The sequence below is a fragment of the Culicoides brevitarsis genome, chromosome 2 (genome assembly GCF_036172545.1).
Source record: "Culicoides brevitarsis isolate CSIRO-B50_1 chromosome 2, AGI_CSIRO_Cbre_v1, whole genome shotgun sequence".
In the NCBI taxonomy this organism is placed as follows: domain Eukaryota; kingdom Metazoa; phylum Arthropoda; class Insecta; order Diptera; family Ceratopogonidae; genus Culicoides; species Culicoides brevitarsis.
This window is the reverse complement of record NC_087086.1, coordinates 39,699,939-39,726,671: the sequence shown is the minus strand read 5'-3', so window position 1 is coordinate 39,726,671 and position 26,733 is coordinate 39,699,939. Positions and strand designations below refer to the sequence as shown.

The window sequence follows — 26,733 nt, the reverse complement described above, 5'->3', positions numbered from 1 at the left end:
ATTCAAGGTAAACTTTCATTCTAAATTTTTTTAATTAATTTAAATTTTAATTTTTTTATTTTTAAAAATATTTTTAATTTTTTTTTATTAATAATTATTTTAATAAATTTTTTTTTTAATTAATTCATTGATTTAAATTTTTTTTTCATAATTTTTTTAAATAATTTTTAATTGAAAAAAAAATTATATATTTATTTAAAAAATTAAAACGCAAAATAATTTTCATTCTTTAAAAATTTTTTTAAAAAAATTAAAAAAAATATTTTTTTGAATTAAAAAATTTTTTTTTTAATATTTTTTAATTTTTAAATTAAATTAATAATTTTTAATATTTTTTTATTTTTAATGCATTAAGCATGTAAAATTTATTTTTTACGTAAATCTTGTCCAAAAAAAAATAATAATAAATAAATTTCGAGACTTCAAAAAATTTTTTTTATTATTATTTTAATAATTTAGTAAGACTTAAAAAAATAATATTTAATATATGTATTTTAATAATTAATAAAATTAAAAATTAATAATTTTTTTTTTTTATAAAAAAAATTAAATAAACAAATTATTTTTTTTTGCAATGAAAATTGAAAATTCGTCATTATTTATTTTTTTTTTAAATATTCATAATAAAATTTTATCTTTGGTCGAAAAAATTTAAAAAAAAAAATTAAAGTCTATATTATTTAAAATAAAAAATATTTAAACTCTTTATAAATAACTTTTATTATTTTTTATTGAAAAGAAACATTAATTCCAAACTTTCCACACAAATAATTGAATAAAAACGAAAAACTCATGTTTTCTAAAAACAACAGTTTGTTGCTTGTTTACCTCTTCTCCGAAATAATCTGAGATTAAACACAAAATTCTTCGTGATTCCTTCTCGGCAACGATGAGAAAATTGTCAAAAGCGGAAAACTTAGCATACCGTAACCAATTTTTAGCTTCTTGAATTGCCGCCTCTTAATAAAAAAGGATTATCGCAAACAAATTCTATTGTTTTATTTCATTTTTGCGTGTGGCAAAAATTTTCTCTTGACGGAAAAATATCTTTCTCGCTTCATATCAAAAATTTCAGCTTAAAAATTTTATTGTTCGTTTTAATCAGCTTCCCAGGTTTACTCGACGACGCGTCTTTATTTAATTTAAATTTTTTTATCTTTTACCTTTTCTCGCGAAATAAAATTAAATTTAAATGAATTGTGACTTTTATCGAAAAATTATCTCTTTCATTTGCGAAGAAGCGAGGCAAACGACGAGATAGCAAGAAAAATGGGAGTCAGCAAGAAAACGGCAAATAAATGTTGATGCTGCGATGTTTTGAAGCGAGATACTTAAGGAAATTTATTATTTCAATTTTTCACGTGAAAGTTCAACGTTTTTTTTCTCTATTTTTTAACAGATGAGTGCATTTTGTGTTCTTTTGAGTCAATAGAAGGTTTTTTTTTGTGTGAAACGTGCGTCTCGAGACGTTGAAACTATTGAAGCATGAACGCAGAGATAAGGAAAGAAATATTTTTATTAGTAAAGGAAATTAAGAATTACGAAGGGAAATTATTTTTGACGAGACATTTTTCGTTTTTCACCGTGATTTTCATTTTTTTCTATTTTTTTATTATTTTTTTAAAGGGCGAAAAAAATTTTTTTTTGTCCTTGACCTTGTCAACGTTGACAAAAAACAAGGATTTTAACACGTTGAAGCGCTTTAAAAGGCAGAAAAAAGTTGCTGTCATCACTCATCTCGCACGCACGTCTTCCTCGAGCAGCTTTCCTTCCTTGGCTGACATTTTTCGCTGCGGATGATGAAATGGCAATGACACGCGCGCGGCACAACAATTTAAACTCATTTTCTTCTTGATATGAGATTGAAATTGAAAATGAATATTTTTTGATTGAATTAATGTTTGCACAAGAAATATCTTAAAAGGCTCGTTCGCGTGCGTCGACAGGTAAGCCAGACAGGAAAAATGATGTCTTTTCACCCTATTTTGCATGTTTACTCAAGTATGCCATAAACGAAGGAAGAAATTTAAAAAATTTATGAGAAATTTTGTCTTAAATTTTCGAGAAAAATCAATGTTTAGTTCTAAAAATAAACATCGCGTCGCGTCAAAAAATATTCATTGAACAAAAGAGAAATGTAAACAGGAGAAAAAAATACAATTAAAAAAAAGTCATTTCTAACTACCGAAAAAAAATTCAATTAACTCGTCATCATCGAGATAAAAAAAAATATTTTTTCCGTAAAAAAAATAAAATTCATGTAAAAATATTTTTTGTTCCTTTTTTTATCGCGAAATAAATCAAAAATCTAAAAAAAATCAACAAATTCCGTTTGTTTGTAATCGAATTATTGAATCGATATTTTATTCAACCACATGCACTTGTATAACGGAAAATGCAAAAAAAAAATAAACATTAATGTAATAATAATAATATATATTTTGTAAAATAAAAAAATATTTAGAGGAAGATGAATGAATAAAAAACCACATTTTCATCATCATTAAATTACTGATGGATGGATTGTTGTTAAATTATGTTGTTGTTACGTGTTGGTTAATGTTTGTATTGTTAGTGCATGCATTGCATTATAATGTGTATCTTGTTTGTAAATTAATGATTAACAAATATGTATGTTGATTAAGGAAATATTTGTTTTAATAATTCAATTAATTTGTTTATTTTATTTAAATATTTTATTTTTATTATTTTTTAATAAATTATTAGATTTTCAATATAAAAAATATTTTTTGAATTTTTTTAAAATAAAAGTTATAAAAAAATATTATTTATTTTTAAAAAATTAATAAACTTTAAAAATAAAATTTAAATTTAAATATATTTTTTTTTTTTATCAAATTGATTTTTAATTTAATAAAAAAATAATTTATTTTATTATTCATATTTAATAAATTTTAAATTATTTAAAAAAAATAAATTTATTAAATATTTTAATATTTAGTTCGTTTTTTAACATTTTATTTATTTTTAAGTTTTTAAAAACATATTTATTTATAATAATAGTAATAAATAATTATTATTAAAAAATTTTTTTAAAAAAAGTTTATTTTGATAATTTAACATGAAAAATTTTTAAATTTTTAAATTAAAATTTTAATTAAAATAATTTTTTTCCAATTTGAAAAAAAAATATATAAATAATAATTTTCTAATATTATTTTTACGGGAGATTTTACTTACAAATTAATTATTAAAAAATTAATATTTTATATTTTATTAAAAATATTATTTATTTTTAAAAAAAATTTTTTTTTTAACATAAAATTATAAATAAATTAAAAATAAAATAATTTAAACAAATAAATTTAAAATTTATTAAATTTTTTAATATAAAAAAATTTAAAAATATTTTGAATACAATTATAATAATGAAAATATTTTTATTATAGCAAATAAAATTTTAATTAAAAAATTTATTTATTTATATTTAAAAATTATAATTATATAACTAAAAAATAATAAATTTATTAAAATTTAAAAATATTAATTTTAAAAAATATTTTTAAAACATATTAATAAATAAAATATAAATTTTTTAAAAAAAAATAAATTTTTGAAATAAAATTTTTTTCATAATAATGATAATTGAAAATTTTCAATATTAAAAATCATAATATTATTTAACATCATATATTTTACAAAAAAAAATAAAATTAAAAAAACAAACATTTTTTAAAATTATTAATAATAAATAAATAAAAATTATACATATTAAATATTCTTTATTATTTATTTATAATAAATTAAATATAAAATATTCAATTTAATTTTATCATTGTGTTTTTTCATTCGTGATATTTGTAAATAAAAAAAAATATTCATAAAAAATCTTAATCTCCCGTAAAAATAATTCTAGAAAATTATTAATAATATCGAACAGTACAAAAAAAAACTCATTTTGTCTCAAACGTCACAATTTTTTTTTAATAATAAATAGAAAAATAATTTCCGCCAATAGATCACAAAACAAAAACTAAATATATTTAAAATAGCAGCAAAAAATTCAAAACGTGTAAAAGATGCGTAAATGTGGGCGTTTCTGTTAATATTTTTAATAATAATAGTAGTAAAAATCTAAATGACTCGCACAGTTGTTACTGTTGACAATCGTATATAATATTTTTTTTTGTGTTCTTTCTCTACCTTTTTTTTCATTTTATTAATATTTTTTCTTGTATTTTAAATAAAAACTCTCATTCAGCGATTTTCTAATCTCCTGTTCATCTAATTCTTTATTGTCAACGGGGACATGGAACAGGTGCAAATTTCCAATAATAATCGTTTTTTATCGGATTCTCTCTCTCTTCTCTTGAACATGAAACACGGAAATCTCATCAGGTTAAACCGAGATGGAATAATGATAAACGACTTGGAACAATAACAATCCAATTGATTTTTTAAATGAATGAAAAAAAAATCTTGTTGAGACTTTGTTTTATGTTTTAATCAAAAAAAAAAAAAAAAAAGAGAAAAATTTAAAAGAAAAACAGACGACATCACAGACATGCAAATAGAGATAGACAGCATCCATAATAATATTTTTCTAACGCAGTCGGAAAATGAAAAACAAACAAAAAAAAAACATGATTTTTGTTAACACGTGGAAAAAAACAGACGCGGAATTATTTTATTTTTTTTTTGTCGTGCTTTTACACAATGTTCCATGTCATTACGAATTTTTAATGCTGTTCAATATTGATAGAGGCATTTATTATTTTCGAACCGTCTAACTATCGCTCATTTATAAAAACTGTCAAAAAATTGTGAACACACGTGGTTTCAAACCCAAAAATAAAATTAAAAGTCAATGTTAAAAATAAAATAAATCAATTTTTAGATTTTTTCGTTAATAGTTTTACATAAATTGTACGAAAAAATCCTTTAAACACTTTTCTATTTTTATTTTAAATTTTTTGCAAGGTTCTTTAAAATTATTTTTTTACTCTTTTTTTTCTATACCGCCAACATCATCGTCATCATCAGGTCACTGGGTATATTAATACCCAACATAAAAGTTGATGTTGAACAAAAAAAAAACTACATTCATTATTCAGAGTTTTGAAAGTGGCTTTTTAATTTCTTAGTAGAGTGCAGGGAATATAGCAACGTTGCAGTTATTTACCATGAAAAGACACGTAAATGCATTCAGCGTAGAACACTTGAAAAAAAGCTTATGCTCTTCGAAAAAACGTGAAATAGAATGGATAAGCCAAAATAAGCTATTACGTTGCTAATGCGCTGCGTTTGAAGGGGTTGGTCTATCTTGTCTAACGAAGTGAAAAAGAAAATAATTAAAAAAAAAAAATATTTTATTTAAAATTTTAAAAATATTTTAAATTTTTTTTTTAAAAAAAAAATTTTTTTTTTAAAAACTTAATTAATTTTTTATAATTATTTTTATTAATTTAATTAATTAAAATTTTAAAAAAAATTTATTAATTTAATTTTTAAAATTAAATATTAATAATTTTTTTTATTTTAAAATTAATTAATAATTAATTATTAATTTATTAATTCAAATAATTAATTCAAAAAAATTAAAATTATTCTTGAAAAACAAAATTTCTTGAAATAATTTAAAATATTTTTCGTATGATAAAAAAATTCTTAAAATAATAAGAATATAATTTTTAATTCTAAATTAAATTAATTTTAATTAAAATAAAAATCTAAAATAATTTTATTCAAATAAAAATAAATATTAAAAAAACTAATTCATTAATTTTTAGATTTAAATATTTTATTTAAAAAATATTTTATTTTTATTCTTTTTATTTTTAAAATATTTATTTATTTTTTTTTTCTTTTGAATAAAATTACTTTCGATTTAAATTTTAATTAAAATTAATTTAATTTAGAATTAAAAATTATATTCCTTTTATTTTAAGAATGTTTTTATCTTAAAAGAAAAATATTTTAAAAAATTTCAAGGAATTTAAAAATTTTTTTCAAGAATATTTTTTTTTTTTATTATTTGAACTATTCTATAATTAATTAAAATATTAAATTATTAATAAATTTAATTAAATAAATAAAACAATTTTTAATAAAATAATTAAATTCTTTAAAAAGTTAAATAATAATCTTCTAAAATATTTTTAAATTATTAAAATTAATTATTTTTAAAATTTTAATAATTTTGAATAAAATTTTTAATATTCATTAATTTGATTTTTTTTTATATTTTTTTTTAATTTAAAATTTTAAAATAATTCAAATAATGAAAATTTCAATAAAAAGCATTTAAAAAACTAAAAAATTGCCGAGTAGATTGTTTTAACCTTCCCCGATGATACAGATATATTTAATGCATGCACTGCGTGTCTTAGAGTTTTCACACAAAAATCCTTTCTCTTTTTAAAAATAAAGGGCAGCACAAACTATTCGCCTATAATATTATAATGAAACGGAAGTTCATGCGATAGTTAATAAATTACCTGTGTTTTCAAAACTTTTCTTGCTGCGCTCGTTACATGTTGTTTACTCAACAATTCGCTTTTCAACATGTTGAAAAAATGTTAAAAAATGGAAATTTTTTTGCCAAAAAACTATTTTTTCAACTTTTTAACAACTTTCATAACTTACGACCTCGATGAATGGAAATTTTTCGTTTTTCAAAGAGAAATTTTTGTTGGTTGTTAACTAATTACGTCAACAAACGTCAATTGTTGAATTGAGATGTATCTCGAGATTTAGACCCGAAAAATGTGATAAACTGTGTGACATGTTCGAAGAAATGGAACAAAAGACAGCTGTTTCGTGTTTCAGTTTACGTGAGTTCTAATTATAAAAGAATCTCTTAAGTGTGACATTTTCCATGAAAAAATATTATTTGTTAGATATTTTTCTATTAGCACGGGTCTCTAATCCATCAGTGTGTGTTTCGAAGAGTTTCTTAAGTGTGTTAAGAGAAAATGGATTATGCTTGCAAGTTTTCGTCTTTTGTATTTCAATACATTTGTCAAACGAGTTTTTTTTCTTTTATTTATTAATGGACTGTCGATTTGTATTTAACAACTGATTTATTTTTCTTTTCTTTTCGTCAAAGGAATTTCGGCGTCAAAGTAATTTGTTTTTGTAGATGAATAATTTTTTTTTGTTTCAATATTTCTTACAAAAGGAAGGAAAGTACAAGTTTTGAATATGAAAAAAAAATATTAAGATGCTTTAATAAATTTAATTAATTTTTGTTTATTTTCTGTAAAAAAATATTCGAAGAAGGGCTTTGTAAAAAAAATGGATAAAATTTTATTTTTTTTAGTTTTTAAAAAGATAAAAAAATAAATTTAAAAAAATAAAATAATTAAAATTAAATTTAAAAAAATTTAAAAATATTTTTTTAAAAATTTTAAATAAATTTAAGTTTTTTTTTAATTAATTTTTAATAATTTTTTATTAAAAAATAAAAAAAATAATTTTAATTTTTAATTTAATTAAATTAATTTAATTTATTATCATTTTATTATTTATTATTATTTTTAATAAATTACAAAACTTTAAATTAAATTGAGCAGAAATAATTTTAATTATATTTTTAAGTTAAAATTTATTTAATTTTTAATTTTGATAAAGAATTTTTCTTTTTAAATTTTTAAATAATAAAAATTATTTTTTTAATTTTAATTTTTTTAAAATTTTAATTTTTTTATTTCATTTTTTTTTTATTTTTTAAAAATTAAAAATTTTTAAGAACGTATGAAAAATATTTTTTTTTTCTATTAAAAACCTTTAAATATTTAAGTTAAATATAATTTAATTAATTAATTAATTTAAATTTATTTAATAAAATATTTTTTTTAATTTAGTAAAATAAATTTAAGATAAAAATGAGCAAATATGTACTGTAGCGAAAATAAAATTTTGCTCTTTAAAATTTTTTTTTAAATATTTTTTAAATAATTAATTTTAGAAAAAAAATATCTAAATTTGCATTAAAATTTAATTATTTTTTTTTTATAAAATTTTAATTAAAAAATTTTTTTATTTTTTTAAAATAAATTTTTGCAAAATTTTAAACATTTCATAATTTTTCATGCCTTAAAATTTTTTTTCCTATTAAAAAACCTTCAAAAAAAAAAATTCAACGTTACTATCATAATTTGATCTCTCCCGCAAAAATGTGCGTCATCATCGAATCTAATCTAACTATGGATAAAAATAAAATAAAAACCCAGCAAAAAATAACCATAAATCCATTAAATGCAGAGAAATGCATTGCATTACAAATACATAAACAACATTCGTTCTCGACAGGTAAACTAAACATTTTTTCCCGGTTGCCATAAAAAAAGCATCGAATGCTATTGTATCTTATCACTGATGCAATAAAAAGGGCTCGGGCATATTATGTATGCAAATAAATTAATGGAATCTGCCAACAATTTTTTTTTCGCTGCTACTGATATCGCACCGCCTTTTGTGAAAAAAAAAATAAGCAGCAGCGAAGAATATTTTTGTGCGATGCATTAAATTGACACACATACGATGCGTTGGAAATGTATTTCGCAGTAGCTAAATTCAATTTTCAATTCATTTAATGGACTTTTATTCAAATTGTTTTGATGTGCATGAATTTTGCCGTGGAGGCTTTGATTACGTAAAAAAATGGTAAATTTTTGTGTGGAATTATTTTTGTAAATTTCAAACAATTTTTTTTCGTTATTAATATTTATCAAAAAAAAAAAAAAAAATTTAAAATTAAAAAAAAAAATAAAAAAAAAAAAAAAATAAAAAAAAAAAATAAAAAAAAAAAAAAAAAAAAAAATAAAAATTAAAAAAAAAATAAAAAAATAAAAAAAATAAAAAAAAATAAAAAAAAAAAAATAAAAAAAATAAAAATAAAAAAAAAAAAAAAAAAAAAAAAAAAAAAAAAAAAAAAAAAAAAAAAAAAAATATAAAAAATTCAGAAGATCGTTAACGATAAACAATTTTACATATTTTTTCCCAAATTTTCGGTGAAATGTAAATTTTTGTCATTTGTTATAAACTATTGTTCGTTAACAGTTCGCAACTAACCAGAGACGATGGAACTTTTTTTTCGCGCAACAAAAGCGACCAAATTGCGAGTGATTGCCTCCTTTGTTCCAGTCTAGCGCCATAAAAATTCCTTTCATTGCATTTCCCGCTAATCTTTTCAGTCATCCCGATATTTTATTACTTTGCGCGAAGTAAAACACACAGCACCCCAAAGAGGTGAAAAAGGTAATAAATTTCCCAATCTGCATATGAATGCCTCAATACAACACTTAACTCTTTTTGCGAAAGCGAGAGAAAAAAAAACTCACACATTCGCTCCAGAATCGCACAACGAACAAAAAGTACTTTATTCTTTTTTTTTTCATTCATGCGAATATTTTTGAATGTATTTACACACGAAATAAAAGCGTTCTTGTACTGCTTTTTCTTTTGTTTGTTATGAAATCCACGGATGTGCTAAACTTTTCTGCATATATTTTGCAATCAGAATCGACAGTAATTCAAATAAGCGTGTGTGCGTGTGTTCTGTTTGTGGAGTTCGTAAATCGCTTGCTGCTGATAAAATAAAATAATCGCGTCTCTTTTGTTCTCGCACAGCATGCGAATTGAATTTTGTGTGTTTTTTACTGAAAAAGATTTTTTTTTGTTTTGGCGTATAAGACGATTTAGATATTTTTATTGTGTGAAAAAGTAAAGGAAAATTCGCACCATTTTTCTTTTATGGAATGGAAATTAAAGTTATTTAATGTTTTGTGATTAAATGATTTTTTTTTATTGAAGAAAATTTATTTTTTTTAAAATTTATTGTTATTTTTGATTTATTTATTGATGAATTATTTAAAAAAAAATATTAAATTTTAAATTAATTTTTATTTTCAAAAAAAAAAAAAATTTTATTATAAATTGCAAATTTTTTTTTATTATAAAAAATTAAAAAAAAAAAAGTTAAAATATGCAAGAAAATTTTTTAAAAATTATAAGCTTTTTTAAATTTAAATTTAATTTAAATTTAAATATTAATTAAAATAATTTTAAAAATATTTTTTTCTAAATATTTTTTAATAACTAAAAATTTAAAAATATTTTTTTTAATTATTAAATTTTAATTTTTAATTTTATTTTGATTTAATTTTTTTTAAATTTTTTTTTAATAATTTTTAAGTTAATAAAATATATTTTTAATTTTTTATAATTTTTTAATTTAATAAATTTAATTTTTTAAATTTTATTTTTATTTTTAATTTAATATAATTTTTAAAAATTTTTTTTAATTTCATTTAATAAATAAATAATTTTAATTTTTTTTAAATTAAAAATTTTTATTTTTATTATTTATTTTAATTTAATTTTTTTTAAATAATTTAATTTATTTTAATTAATTAATAATTATTTAATTAATTTTAAATTAATGTTAAAATTTTCGTAAATTATTTTTATTTTATAATTTTTTCTTAAATGTTTAATTTAATTTAATTATTTAATTATTAATTTAAATTAAAAAATATTTTTCTTGACTTAAAAATGATGAAAATTAAAAAAAAATAAAAAATAATTTTTTAATGAATTAATTAATTTTATAATTTTTAAATTAATTTTCAAATTTTTTTCAATTAATTTAATTTAATATTTTAATTAATTTTTTTTTTCTAAAAATTATTTATAAAATAATCTCATAAAAAATTTTAATCTCACAAAACTGCAAATCTGATAAGAAATCATCAGGCGGCCCATTAACTCAGTTGGTTAGAGTGTCGTGCTAATAACGCGAAAGTCGCAGGTTCGACCCCTGCATGGGCCAAAAAAATATTTTTTCATCTCTTTCGTAATTTTTACTTTCAAAATATTGTCACTTTTCGTTAAACTTCCGCCCTATCAACTGAACGACGAAAATTTGTTTATTATAAATTTTACAAATCAAGCGTATCTATTTTTGCATCGTACTGAAAATTTTAATTACCAAATGCAAAAGTCACGCTTAAACCCGAGAAAAAGATGATTTACGCGCAAAATATTTATTCGGAACACAGACAAAAGCGCGAAAAAGAAATAATAATCAGACATGCGTGCAAAATTGTGTGTCCCCTTAAATTAAATAAAAGACATTAAATACGACATACATCAATTTTTATGATGAATTTATATCCAACTTGCTTCGTTTTGCATCGCGCGCACTTAAAAATATCTATTGCATGTTTTGATTTTTTACAAATTTTTTTTTCTCGTGACATGCACCAAACCTAAAAATACACACGAGCGACGGACCCGAACTGCAATAATAATTATTATTAATAAATATCGCGTCGCGAGCGAAAAGTCGTCTCTGTGCGCGTGAAAATGTGCCACATGTACATGGAAGGAATTTATATTTAATTAATTAATTAATAAATAATTTTTTAATGCGATTAATTACATGAGATTAGTGGAATGTTAGGATGTGTTTTGTGATGTCTTTTGGCGCGATCGTGGTTTTGCTTTTTTTTTTTATCGCCGCTAACGTGACAGACATCGTGTCTAATTAAAATTTTGTCTCCGTCGTAAGATTATTCCTGTTCAACGATGGAATTTATTTAAGAGAGTATTTCATTTTAATCAGGCTGTAAATCAATAATTGACCGAATTTCGTGGTTGCTTTGATCTTCTAATGGGCTTTGATCATTTTTTAATGATTGTAACCGATGTTCAAGAAATATTTTAAAAAAAAAAAAAAAAAAAATAGAAAATTTTCGTTAAAGAAATGATTTTAATGCATTTTTTCAAACCACGTGACTTGAATCAGTTGAAATTTGAATTTTTGTCTCAGTTTGCATTTTGAATTGTCTTTTCGCTTTTCAGAATTTCTTTAATTTTGGCCCAATACATATTTGTACTGTTTAAAAATTTTATAAATTTATCCCAATTTGCATTTTGAAATTTTTCAACCACGTGATCTTAAGCTTTAAATCTTATGTTTCTTAATGTTTCTTAAATCTTTATTTTTCTTTCACGACAATTTTTTAAATAAATTTTTAATATCTTTTGAAAACAAATTTTTACCTAATAAACATTTAACAGTTTATTCAAATCCAAATAATATGAATTTTTCAGAAACTTTTAACCACGTGACTTGAAATATTATTATTTTTTTTAAATTTTCATCATTTTTTAACTTTTTTTTTAATATTTTTTTAAATTATGGCCTCAAATACAGTTTGAGTAATTTTTAACTTATTTACAATTTAAAAAAAATCATCCCAATTCACATTTTAAAAATTTTCAACCACGTGACTTTAAGATAAGAATCTTAATGATTCTTAATTTTCATATCAGGGCAATTTATAAAATAAATTTTTAATACACTTTCAATATAAATTTTAATCCAATGAAAATTTTAAATTTAATTTAAAACCAAACTTTAAGAATTTTTAACAAATTTTGAACCACGTGACTTAAAAAATCAAATTTTCGAATTTTAATAATTTTTTTTGTAATTTTTTTTGAAAAATTTTTTAAATTATTATTTCAAAATACATTTTTAATCATTTTTGATCCATTATAAATTTAAAAATTTATCTCAATTCATATTTTCAAAAAATTTTAACCACGTGACTTGAAATTTTTTTTTAGTTTTTCTTTCATTAAAAATTTTTGCCCCAATGCACATTTTGAAAATAAAAAGTTAAAAAGACGTCATTTCCTTCTGAATTACAATTTTTCTTTTAAAATGCTGTAAAAAAATTTTTTTTTTCACAGGAAAATCTCATTTCAGTCGTTATTCAAGTCGAAATTGTTATCTCTCACAGCATTGAATGAATGGGCAAAGACAAGGAAACGTAACTCGTTACCAATTCATATCACTTTGAGCTATCTTTTCTTTTCTTATAAAATTTCATAAGAATGATGCCGTTGATAAGAATACAAGGAAGATGCATTGAAGCAGTACCGAGCAATGCAAAAACTTCAAAATTAAATTGCTCATTGAAATAGAATAATCGCTTACAGTTTTCTTTTTTTACGTTACAACGAGAGATTTTACCTCCGTGAAATTGTCTTTGCTCATGCATGTGTCTTCGAGCCAAAAAGTACTCGAAAAGTAAATTTGCGAGGAGTGTTCGAACAAGACAATTGACGTTCGTGCACGCAATACGAGTCCAAATCCATGCAATTTTGCACCCGTTTTGTCTGTCAATATCCTGCCGCACCGAGATAAGAGGCAGCAAAAAATTGATCGAAAAAATGCATTTTTCTCTTATTTACCGTCAAAGTATCTCGTTTTCTTTTGCGTTCGCATGAGGTGCGGCTTCTACGGATTTCGCACACAAAAAAAAGAAGCGAAAGAAAATTTAAAGAAAAAAATTATAGAAAAACTTTCGAGCAACATAAAATGGAAAAACTTTTATTATCTATCTCGAGCACAAACTACAAGGATGCAAATTATATTGACTTTAAGACAATTTCTTTCTGACTTTCGGTGTTTGCAGAAGACTTAAATTAAAAAAAAAAATAAATAAAAAATATAAAAATCTGGGATTATGTCACTTTTCTATCTTACGCGATGATTTTTTTCCTTCAACAACTTATTAATATTTTTTTTTTTATTTTTTTGCAGAAAAATGTTCATCGGCGGACTAAGTTGGCAAACAAGTCCAGGTAAGTTCGTTTTTATATTTATTTTTTTTTTCGTTACAAAATCTGGAAGCGTACTCATTGACCTATAAAACGAGCGTCAAGTGGTCCTTTCTCATAGCAGCGCTAAATTAATTAAAGTCTATCATAAAATAAAAAAAGTTTCCGCACACATTTTTCGGTATAAACGACGCTCCATGGATTAGCTTTATTTATTTTTTGTTGCTCATAAATTTGGGACTTACTTCTCTCTTCTACGAGACGCACGACAATCTCTCAATTTAATGGCGTTATCATAAAAATGTCAGTAATAAAAATTAACATTAAACGCATTTTTTTTTGCATTTCATGGAAAATTGGAGGAAACGAATAAATTTTTCGGGGGATAAGATGAAAGTTTATTTCTTTGTTGATAGTTAATTAATCTTAATTGTATTGAGCAGGGATCGATTTTTATTTTAAAAATAAAATATTTTATTGGAAAAAATTATTGAAGAAAATATCTGAGAAAAATTTAATGAGATGAGATGAGATTTTCAAGTGCACTATGGATTTTTTTTTGCAATATTGCAATAAAAAGAGATTCTGAAGGAAAAAATAATGATGTGATCAACATAAAAATGATGAGATTCTATGAAGTCGCGGAAGAAAAAAATGTATCATCATGAGAATTTGAACGTTGTTAGAGTAAAATTTTTTTTTCAGAAAATTACTTTTAGAATTATTTTAAAATTTTTTAAAAATTTAATTCAATTAAAATTAAATTAAAATTAAATTAAATTAAAATTAAATTTAAATTAAATTAAAATTATTTTTTTTTTAAATACTCTCTATGGTAGAACGAAGTTTACGGGTCTTTAAGTTAAAAATAAAAATTATAAAAAATTTAAATTTAGTTTTAATTTTTGGACCCGTAAACTTCGTTCTACAATCGAGAAAAGCCACAATTTTCATTTTTTTTAAATTAAAAAAAAAAATAATTTTAAATATTTTAATGAATTTCATTTAATTTTAATTTTTAATTAATTTTGTTTTATGAATTAATTTTTTAAAATAAAAAAAATTAAATTAAAAAACTTAAATATTAAAATTAAATAAAATTAATTAAATGAAATATATTGAAAAATTTAATTTTTTTTAAATTAATTTTTCATTTTTTTATTTAAAATAATTAATTTACAGAATAAAATAAATGATTTTTTTTAAATAAGAAAATGAAAAATTAAATATAAAAAAAAATTAAATATTTTTTTTATTGATAAATAATATTAATTTTAAATAAAAAAAATAAAATAAATTAATTAAAAATAAAATTTATTAAAATATTTAAAATTATTTTTTTTAATTTTTAGAAAAAATGAAAATTGTGGCTTTTCTCGTTTTCCTTTTTTAAATGAATCAAAGACAAAATGATAATAAAAAATCGACGACTTTTTCTCAGAATTTCATCTTTTCATCATTTACGATCATTACAAATTCTCTTTTAATGAGAATTTTTCAAAGAAAGCTTATTATTAAAAAAAAAGCAAATTGCAAGTCATCGCGTTTCATAAATGAAGAAAAATCTTTCGCCGCAACATCCCAATTTGACACGAGAAACCCTTAATTTGCCAGAGTGTAAATTATTATACTTTGTGCCATAAGTTAAAATCGATATTCACCCTAATTTTGCACCATTTCTTCTTCGTCGGCGCTCCTCTGCTAAATTGCAACTTCAGAGGAATTTCCGACAAGGAGATGAGACGACGCACAACAACGCTAGCTGGCTCCCACACATGTTCAGACAATAGACAAGCAAAAAGAAGATTTATCTCTTTATCTTAAAGAACCATTTTTCACTTTAAGCAGTGCTTGTTTTTGGGCGGGCGGTATGTGTGTCTTTGGCTGTCAAGTTTGTTTGCTCCGCAAAACGAAAAAAAAATCGAGATATTGTAAAAATTTGTTCAAATAGAAATACAATAAGTTGAGTTTTCGAGTCATCAAGAGGAATTTAGATAAATGGAAGAGATCGAAATGAAATTTAAACCGGATTTTTAAATGAATTTCTGCCTAATTTAGTGACTTTCTTTTCATAAATAATAGAAAAAAAAAGAAAACAGAAACTTTGTTGGCTGAAGATGATACCAAACAAGTTGAGGACACTTTTCTTTAAAAAACATAAATCTTTTGTCTATTGTTCCAATTCATCTTTTGTCACACGAAGTTACTCTATCTCGTCTCTCTTATCATTTCACTCCATACACAACTTTTCCTCGCTGTAACAAAACTTTTTTTTTAGAAAACTGCCTTGGAAGAAGTTTGCTTTACAATCGGAATACATAACAAAATGCCATCAAGAAGAGCGCTGAAGGAAAAAAAGAGGAAAACTAATAACAAAAATTTATCACACTATTCGTCTCATCGTCGTCGTCGTGCCTTGTTTACTTTTTTTTTTCCGCGCGCACACTTGCTAATGACGACACAATTTGTCTGTGAATTATTGTAAATTCAACAAAAAGACGAGCAAATGTGACGAAGAGGCAAACACTGAAGAACAACAAACAATGAATAAAGTCAACATCGCGACGAGAGAAAAAAAAATGAACAAAATTGAATAACTTTTCATCAAACGAGATTACAGAAGCAGGCAAAAATGGTCAATGGCCCGACGACTTTATAATCTTGTAACGATTTTATAATATAATAGTACAAAGTCTGATTAATTTTGCTGATAAGATAAGATTACATGAACACGACAAATCCACGTTTTGATATGTGCTTCATATGGAATTACGAGGTAAACATTAATTTATTTTGGGTCATCAAAATTTGCGTTTTGTGCATCAATTCTGATGCTTAATTAGATCTCATCAGGTTTATTGATTACTCAGAAGCTCAATCTTTGACACTATGAGATGTCAACTTGTCAATGACTCTATCTTTGTGTCATTAAGAATATCATTCGAGCATGGAAAGTTTTTTGTCAAAGCATTTTACTTAATGTATTGTCTAAAAACGTCAAAAGTCATAATGCTCTGTTCAAAATTTTTTGTTAGAAAAAAGTGTTGACTGTTTTCTGATATCATCAAGATATTTTTTAGTTTATGAAGAATCGTAGAAGAAAATCTCAATTTACAAAAAAGGAAGATTTAAGTTGAATTTCGTTAAAAATTTCGTTATATTTGAGGTTAAAAAAATCTTGCAAAGGAAAGAATTCCGTTACTTTTCTTATCTCGTAAATTTTTCTTAAATGCTCTGTTGGACAATTTCGAAAAAAATTCTCAATGCTGTTCATGAGCTCAAAATTTTGTGATATTTGAAGTTACTTTTCTTATCTCGTAAATTTTTCTCAAATGCTCTGTTGGAAAATTTCGAAAAAAATTCTCAATGCTGTTCATGAGCTCAAAATTTTTTGATATTTGGAGTTACTTTTCTTATCTCGTAAATTTTTCTCAAATGCTCTGTTGGAAAATTTCGAAAAAATTCTCAATGCTGTTCATGAGCTCCAAATTTTGTGATATTTGGAGTAACTTTTCTTATCTCGTAAATTTTTCTCAAATGCTCTGTTGGAAAATTTCGAAAAAATTCTCAATGCTGTTCATGAGCTCAAAATTTTGTGATATTTGGAGTAACTTTTCTTATCTCGTAGATTTTTCTCAAATGCTCTGTTGGAAAATTTCGAAAAAATTCTCAATGCTGTTCATGAGCTCAAAATTTTATGATATTTGGAGTAACTTTTCTTATCTCGTAAATTTTTCTCAAATGCTCTGTTGGAAAATTTCGAAATTTTTTTTCGATATTTGAAGGTATTTTTATGTTACTTTTCTTATCTCGTAAACTGTTCTAAAGCTCTTCGTTGAAAAATTTCGAAAATTTTTCTCAATCCTGTTCATGAGTCCTGAAAATTAAAAAAAATAAAATGTTAAACATAAAAAAAAAATCACTCACCCAAATCTCAACTTTAATCTCCGAACTAAAAACAAAACGTTCCAACATAATTTCATTTAATGAAGGGAAACAGGATGCAAATCAGGAAAGGAGGAAAGTTGTTGTTTTGTATCCTGTGTCCTTCCATCTTTCTCTCCTCCTCCTCTTCCTTCTCTTCCATATTTTCCTGATTTTCTCTTTTTTTCCCGGATTTGAAAAAAGACAGAAAAAATACCTCTATTTATCACCTATGACTATTATAATTTATCCTTTTTTGACAAACTCGAACCTTAATAGAGGATAGTAAATAAAAGAAAATTGTAATAAATTTACTTAACTAATACCTACCTCTGAAAAAGCCGAGGAACCAAAACCAGAAGAAGAAATTGTATACATCTCTAGACATAACACTAAATCAACACAGTTGACAAATTTACGTGCCTATTATGCTGCTTGGATGTTCTTGTTTTGTACGAAACGACGACGACGACCATAATACTGTCACTTCTATTTTATTACATAAAAGCAATTTACGAATTGAATGTCACATTCACGACTCATGACTTATAAATTTTCGAACATCTCTCTTTATTTCCTTTTTTGCCACACAGAGAGAGAGTGAAGAAGTTCGTTGTTGTGCTCTCGGTTAATTGGAACACAAAAACGTGTGCAATTTATTGTCTATCGTAATATTTTAATATTTTGGTGATTCAATTCAAAATGTTCTCTCGATGATGAAAATACGACTAAAGGAGGTGTTGGTTCGAGTGTTTTCGATTAACACAAAATTGAAGGTACTTATGTTTATTGATTTTTTTGTCAATTCTGAAAATTATTACCGCGCACTTTTTTTTGAAGAGACATAATCTTCCGTTTAATGCAGTAGATCCACTCTTCAATCCGCCGTCAGTCAATCATTTTTCGAACATCCATTCAATTTTTGCCAACATTGTAAGCATCATCAGGCTTGCCTGCGATTTGGAATGATTTATGTACAAAAGTCTCTTGTAGAAATAATTTTTAAATTGAATTATCGATGTCACATTCGGAGTACGTGAAAAATTATTTGAATAAATTTGATCAAATTATTACGTAATTCACACTCTTTCGATTTGCTTTGCCATCCAGCAGCATGATACGTGTCACTGATTGTATGTAAATATTCGAGTCACAAGCACTTTTATTGACTCAGGTGCAGTCTATCCAGTTCCATTTAAATTGAAATAAAATTTAAATTAAATAAATTTTCCTTTTCCAAAGTCCTGCTTTGTAGAATTGAGTGACGAGATATTCTCGGACAATGTTTTAAATTCAAATTTCGAGCAATATTGAATTGAACAGGATTCAAAAGCAAAAAGACGTGACAGACGATAATTTTTCTGTGTGTTTTTTAGACTGTTTTCGGTACGTTGAACTGAAAGAGAGAGCTTTCGCGTCGTGTTCTTTCTTGCAGCAGCAAATTCTTGCTCAAATTGTGTCGCAACATAATTCGTGTCTGCTTTCTCGAATGTGGGCCGAGCAAATAAAGTGACACTCAATTTCCATTAGTTATAGTAGCTCGTGTGTTTGGGAGGTGAATTTAAATTCACCGGAGTCTATTACGTTAATTTGTTGCGAAAATTTGTTCTTCCTCTCTCTCGTGAGGCAAACATAGGCATTGGAATGTTGTTCAGGGGATCACGTTGCACCTTTGAAGTAAAATATGCTGTTGACTTGATTTGGAAAAATTTCTCGCAAAATTCAATTTTGTTTGTTGAAACAATCAAATGAGAATTTTATGCTCGAAAATCAGTTTTTGTTACTTTTGCAATTCATTTTCAACAAGAATTTTATAGTTCGTACTTGAAATAAAATTTTTTGTTGGTTAGTTTGATGTTAAAAATGAGAGTAAGAGTAATGTTTGTCTTTTATAGATTTGATGGCATTTCTTTTAATTTTACCTAATTTGTCAAAAAAAAATAAATAAATTAAAAAAACAATTAAAAAAATTAAAATGAAAAACAATGTTTGAAATTAAATTAAAATTTAACAAATTTTTTTTAAGTTTAAAATTTTTTTGTTAAAAAAAAAAATTTAATTTTAAAAATTTAATAAAATTAAAATTTAAAAATAATTTTTAATTAAATTTTTAAAAACCTAATTATTAAATAAATTTAAATTAAAAAAAAATAATAAAATTTAAAAAAAAAAAAATTTTAAAAAAATTGAATACTTAAAATTTTTAAATTGAAAAAAAAATTAAATAAAAAAATTTTTTACTACCAAATTTATATTTAAATAAAACCTTATCAAAAATTGAATATAAAAAATTTTTAATTTGTAAAAAAAAAAAAATAAAAAAAAAAAAAAATTAAATTAAAATTTATATAAAAATTAAACTTAACAAAAAATTCATATTACAAAAAATTTAATATTCAAAATATGAAAAATAAAATAAAAATAAATAAATAAAATTAAAATAAAAGAAAATTAATAAAAAAATTAAAAAAAAAAAAAATTTTAAATAAATAAAATAAAAATTAAATTAAAATACTTCTTTAAATTTAAATTAAAACTTACCAAAAATTGAATTTTGATATACTCCTTAAAATTAAAAAAAAATTAAATTTAAAAAAATATTAAAATGTACAAAAAACACTTACCTTCTTTGGGATTTTTTCTACCTTAAAGTCATTCAAATCTTTACAAATAAAAAATTATCGCCTTCTATTCAAACAAACTATCCCGTAAATCCAAAAAACGCTTTAAATTTTGTTTATTTACTCAATAAAAGGGAAAAAAATCACAAACCCCTTCAATCAAAAATCTAAAATTCAAAAAACGAACAAATAAAAGACTAATCCGAATTTATTGCGATTTTTGTCTACACTTTTCAGTCATCACTTTTCACTTCACTTCACCGCATATATGTACACAAAATGAACGTTCAATTGGACACTTTAAAGGTTACGAAAATCGCATAAAAGTGAAAGGATTGGCATCTAACGCAGCGCAGCAGCTATCGAGGTTTGGCATTAAATGTATGTCTATCGAGCATTTTAGTGACGGACAAAGGAGTTGAAAAGGATTCAATAAATCGATTTTTAATCTTATCGTTACATTACTCCGCTATACTTCTCAGGTTAGAGTGTCCTTCGTCGATTTGCGCGAATAGAGAAAAAAATTGGGTCAGTCTATTTGCTGTGAACTGACATGGCATGGAATTCAATTTTTATCTCCTTCTCTCGTTCGTTTTTCTTTATCATTAAATTGTGTTGAATCATTATTTTGCTGAAAGCACATTCGCCGAGTTATTTATAAGAGTTTTTTAGCTGAGTGAGACTTCAAATGGTGTTGTGTGTTTTTATTTACAATGAATCAAGTCTTGAATACTGATAATTTAGTATCGCATTCAGTGTTTAGACTTTTCTTTCTTTGTTTGCCAGAATAAGATGCGGAACAATTGAAAATAATTTACTGCAATCTAGTTAAGTAATCCCTTCGTTTCGTCTTTTCTCCGCTTGAGTGAGCTGTTTTTTTTCTTCTTAATTAATTTATGGCTTTAGCTCTCATCACCTTTATTCCTTTTTTTTGTTGTTTTTCCATGGAAGTAGCTTTAAACTTCGTGTGTACTTTATTAATAAAATTAGCATAAAGCGACAAATTCAAATAAACTTTAAATGTTGGTCCAAATTGTTGGTTTGTTTAATTAAATAATTATCAACGTAATTTGCATTCATTAAAATATTTCGGGGGATATATATTTTAATTTCATCTGCTACTGGCAGGCACAATTTTCTGTCTCGCTCTCAATGGATGCGTATTTATTTTGCATGAGGACGATTCAATCATTCGATTTCAGGGGTGTGAGAAATTTTACTTATTTTTATCGAAAAATTTTAAAAAGAATTATTTTTTCAATTTTTTAACGGTCATTTTTTGAATTGACATTTATAATTTTTTTTATTTATTTTTAATTTTATCCATTTTAATGTGTCAAAATTTGATAAACTTTGAATATACTTTTTAGTTTTCATCAAATTTTGATATATTTTTAGAAAAAAATTGTAATTGTCAGTTCAAAAAATGACCGTTAAAAATTTAAAATCGCCTTTTCGTTAATTCAAAATTTTTGTAACTTAATTTTTCAATTTTTTATTTGAAATTCATGAAATTTCCGTTTAATATGTCAAAATTTAGAAAAAAAAATTATTTTAGAATTAAATTTTTAAATTTTGACATATTTTAATTTAAAATTTGAAAAAGTCAATTCAAAAAAATTTTAAAAATTTGAAAATTGCCTTTTCATTCAAATTTTTAACTAAATTTTTTTTCATTTTTAGAATTGACCTTTCACAAAAAAATTTTTAGAAAAAATTTTGAATTTTTTAACAATTTTCATAAAAAAAAATTGTAAATCAATTCAAAAAATTTAGTTACAAAAATCATGAATTAGCGAAAAGGCGATTTTCAAATTTTCAACGGTAATTAATTATTTAATTAATTTATTAAATTTTGACATATTTCATTGAAAAATTTGTAAATGTCAATTCAAAAAGTTACCGTTGAAAATTTGAAAATTGCCTTTTCGCTAATTCAAGATTTTTGTAACTAATTTTTTTCTTTTTTAAAATTTACTTTTCAAAATTTTTATTCATATGTCAAAATTCTAATTTTTTATAAAATTTCGACTTTTTTATAAAATTTTGAAATATTTTAACAAAAAATTTTAAAATTTTAACAAAAATAACAGTTTGAAATTTGTAAATCGCCTCTTTGCTAATTCAAAGTTTTTTTTAATAAAAAAATTATAAAATCTAATTTTTAATAAAATTTTAGATTTTTATGATAAATTTATCAAAATTATCAAATAACACATCTCTGCTGGCAGTACTTAATGCAAATTCAATTTGAAATCTAATGCAAAACCGAAACATGTGGCTAATAATTACGAACTATCTCTCCAAATAGTAGTTATGGCTTGAGCTGCTGGATATTTAATGAGTGAGGATTTAATTTTGATTTGAATTAAATATTATTTCGCTCCACAAATTGCGTGACTATTCAACAACTTTTTTTCTTTCTCTATTTTATTCATCATCATCATCTGCTAAATGCAGGTAAGATAAATTTCTTGAACTATGTTGATGTCCACACCTTCTCTGCTTTTCTCTGCGTTTTTCTTCCTCAAGGCACAAACACACGACAGCTAACGAAAAAAAAAATCATGAAGTGAGAAAATAAATTTTAATTATGTCTGTGTTTTATTTGTGACCAAGCATTCTTGCTCCATGGCAAAAATCTTATCATTTTGCGGAGATAGACATAATAGGAATTTAGTTTTAGACAGCAGCAAACCATCGCCAAGCATGAATTAGTAAGCTGAAGTGAGTAGAAGTTTCGTGCCATAAATAATTTTTTCGTTCGCCTCTTAGAAGGAAAATTAAGAGAAACTCTTGAAGAGGGCATTTTTGTTACAAAAACCATTTAAAATATTTTCCATGCGGATTTCCATGACGTTTTTTTTTCTCCCGTACAAACAAAAGAAAATTTATTAAAAGCTTACCTGCCAAAAACTTTTCTAATAATTTATTTGCGTGTGACTTGGAGGTGTCGGTCTTGTCGTGTGGGTTCGGCTTTTTTCCATGCGGGATGAAACGATAACTTTGGGAGATTATTGAAAAAGCATTTTGTCTGCTGCAGTCAGATTCATACGTGCTCATGTGTAAAAGAATTATGAAGATAATGCACGGAAAGTTTTATAAAGCTTGTGGCGTAAATACCTAAATAAGTGTGGGATATACACAAAAAAGTTAAATTGAGAAGAAAATAGAAGAAAAATATTGTAATGAACATTAAAATTAAGGCAAAAGTTTAAAATTTTGTTAATTTTAGTTTTTGAGGAAAAATTATGAAAACTTTTTCTTAACAATAATTTTGATTTTTTTTAAATTTAATTTAATTTTGTTAATATAAAAAAAAAAAAATAAATATAAAAAATTAATTAATTAAAAAAAAATAATGAAAAAAAATTAAATAAATTAAAATAAAAAATTAAATTAAAATAAATAAAAATAAATTTGGTAAATAAAATAATTAAAAATACATAAAATAAATAAACAAATAAAATAAAATTTTTCTTCTTCTTTGCTTCATTAAAATTGTTTGTCTTAAGTAAAGCAAAGAAGAAGAAGAAGAAATATTTTTAAAATAAATTTATTTTTTTATTTATCTTAATTATAATTAATTTTTTAAAAATATTTAAAAGAAAAAATATCAAAAAAATAAATATAGTGAAATATTTATTTTTAATTTTAATTTAATTACCGAAAAATTATTATTATCTATTTTATTGATAATTTCAGGAATTTTTATGAATTTTTGATAAATAATATTAATTTTTTTAAAATTAATTTTTAATAAATTAATAAATAAAATAAAGTTTTGTTTAATTATTTAAATTTTTAATAATGAAATAATATATAATTAAATTTTATTTAATTATTATTTTATTTTTATTTTATTAATTAAAAAAAAATATGATTTATTTTTTTATTAAAATAATTAAAAAAATTTAAAAATTTTAATAAATTAAATTTAAAATTTAAATTAAAAAATATATTTTTTTTTAATTTAAATTAAAAAAAAATAAATAAATTAAATAATTAAATTATAGTAAAACAATTTGTCAAAATTATAAAAAAAAAATTTAAAAATAATAAAAAAAAATATTTTGTATTTTTCCACGATAAGTCAAGTCGAAAATTCTTGAATGTCATTAATTGCTTTCCATTCCTCCCCCCATATCGATTTCCTAAAGTGACATTTTTCGTGTTACCAACATCGCACGGTCGAAACGCATCGCAGCAGTGACAATTCAATAAACCAAAAAATAAATAAAAACATCGGAAAACCATTTAATTACACTTTAATAATAATAATCTACCGATAAATGAATAAATTAAAGCGCCTCGTTAAAGTACAATCGTTCGCGGGTATTGACAAAAAATAATAATAATAAAAAAAAATAAAACAAACAAAACACACAATTTTCCAAATAAATAATAGAATTAACTGCCCGTTTTTTCTCGTATATGGCGCTGCTGCACATTCACGCATATTTATCATTTGTAAGACCAAAAATTAAACATGTAGCACTGAACTGAACATGTAGTATTGGAAAAGCCACAACTATGCAAATGAGGGAGTTTTATAGCACGACTCGACCAGAAATAAATTCGGTGCGGTAAATAACTAAATTAGTGTCACCCTCTTTTTATTATTTTTTTTTTATTTATTCGTCCGTTTTTTTTATTTATTATTTATTAATTTTTTCTGGTTTTCAAAGTCTTTTCGCGACATGACATACGCTTTTTATGTACATTAAACAAATAAATAATGAAAAATTAATTTTTTTGTATGAACAATGAACATCTTTGCGTGTTGCGGTGTTTGAACTTGAGTCGACATTAATCGACAAATTTTCACCCCAAATATCAATTTTTTCTTCTGTCATTAACGTCATTTTTTTCGTCGTTGTTGAAAATGAGACACAAACAAAAAAATTAAAATAATTGTAATATAATTAAATGTTCGATATAAATGACGCAAAAAAATAATCGAAAAATAATTTCATTATTATTTATTTTTCCCACGTGCTTCAAAATATTAAGGTTATTTTTGAATATTTCTTTAAAAAAAAAATAAAATATTTTTTTAAAATTTATTTTAACGTTAATAATTTTTTTTTAATTTTTTTTATTTATTTTTTTGCTAATTTTAAATTAAATTAATTTTAAATATTAAATTAAATAAATTTTATTTAATTAAATAAAAAAAAAATAAAAAAATCATTAATTAAATATTTTTTTTAAAATAATTGGGTATTATTAAGAGAATAATTCAATAATTAATAAAAAAAATATTATATTTTTTTTCATTTATTTTTTATTTTAATTTTTAGATGTTTCGGATCTCAGAAGTATTTTTATTTTTTATTTATTTAAAAAAAAATTTTATTATTAAAAATAATAATTTATTAATTAAAAAAATAAATATTTTTTTTTATTTAAATTTTAATTTAAATTTATTTATATTAAGAGTTTAATTTTTTAATGAAAGAATAATTTAAATATTAAAAAATAAATAATTAAAAAATAAAATTATTAAAAAATTTTTTTATTATAAAAATAATAATTTATTAATTAAAAAAATAAATATTTTTTTTAATTTAAATTTATTTATAAAAGAGTTTAATTTTTTAATGAAAGAATAATTTAAATATTAAAAAATAAATAATTAATAATAAAATTTATTTTTTTAAGTTTGTTTTTTTTATAAAAAAATTAAATAATATCAAAATATTTAAATTTTTTTTAATTATTATTTTAAGAAATTAAAAATAATTATATTTAAATGTATTTAAATTATTATTAATGTATTAAAATATTTTATAAAATTTATTTATTTAATTTTATTAATAATAATTTAAAATATTTTATTTTAATTATAATAAAAATAAAATAATAACATTTTTTTAATAATTAAAAGAATTTTTAATAATATAAAAATTATTAACTAAAATAAATTAAAAATTAAATAATTAATTATGTTTAATAATGAATAATTAATTTGAATAAATTTAAATTATAATAAAAAAAATCCAATAATTATTTATTTTTATTATAAATATTAAAAAAATAAAATAAAATAATCAAAGACATAAAAAATCGCATTAACTTCAATAAAAATCATCTTGCCATAATTTTATATTCAATTACAAGCACTCTCGTTGTCTCTGTTCAATTTCATTTAATATTATATTTATAGAGACAGAAAGAAAGAGACTTTGACTGTTCTACACTTAAACTTTATAAACTTTTTTTTTCACTCTCTTCGAACATAGAGACGAGAGTATCATGCAGTGAAAGTCAGCATTTCGATATATATTTTTTTTATTTCTTTTTCTTGTTCTTCGGAATTTTCTTCGTCTTGTTGCTTCTTCTATGTTCGTTCCTTTAATAATATAACATATTTGATTCAAATCGAAATTGGTGTCATACCAGATGTCAACTGATGTCTTTTATGATTCTCTCGTATCCGAGCTGCTCTTCGGTTATTATATTGTTATTTACTGTTATTGAGCCCGTGCCCGATGATTGGAATGGAAATGAGTGTCTTCAAAAATGGAAAATTGATTGATTTTTTTAAAGTTTAAAAAAAAAAATTTTTTAGTAACAAAAAACGCGA

General features: G+C 22.2%; 1 protein-coding gene and 1 non-coding gene across 8 annotated transcripts in view; both read left to right on the top strand.

Moving 5' to 3' along the window:
- The window catches only part of LOC134832790 (RNA-binding protein Musashi homolog Rbp6), a 342,867-nt gene that overhangs the window by 33,090 nt on the left and 283,044 nt on the right, over positions 1-26,733 (top strand). For all 7 annotated transcript variants that reach the window (XM_063846956.1, XM_063846953.1, XM_063846952.1 and 4 more), the window contains exon 3: positions 13,583-13,623. In XM_063846956.1, the coding sequence (XP_063703026.1) occupies positions 13,583-13,623 (41 nt within the window). The remainder of the gene's footprint in view (positions 1-13,582; positions 13,624-26,733) is intronic.
- On the top strand, positions 10,722-10,795 carry Trnai-aau (transfer RNA isoleucine (anticodon AAU)). The gene has a single exon. It is a non-coding gene; the product is annotated as a tRNA-Ile (tRNA).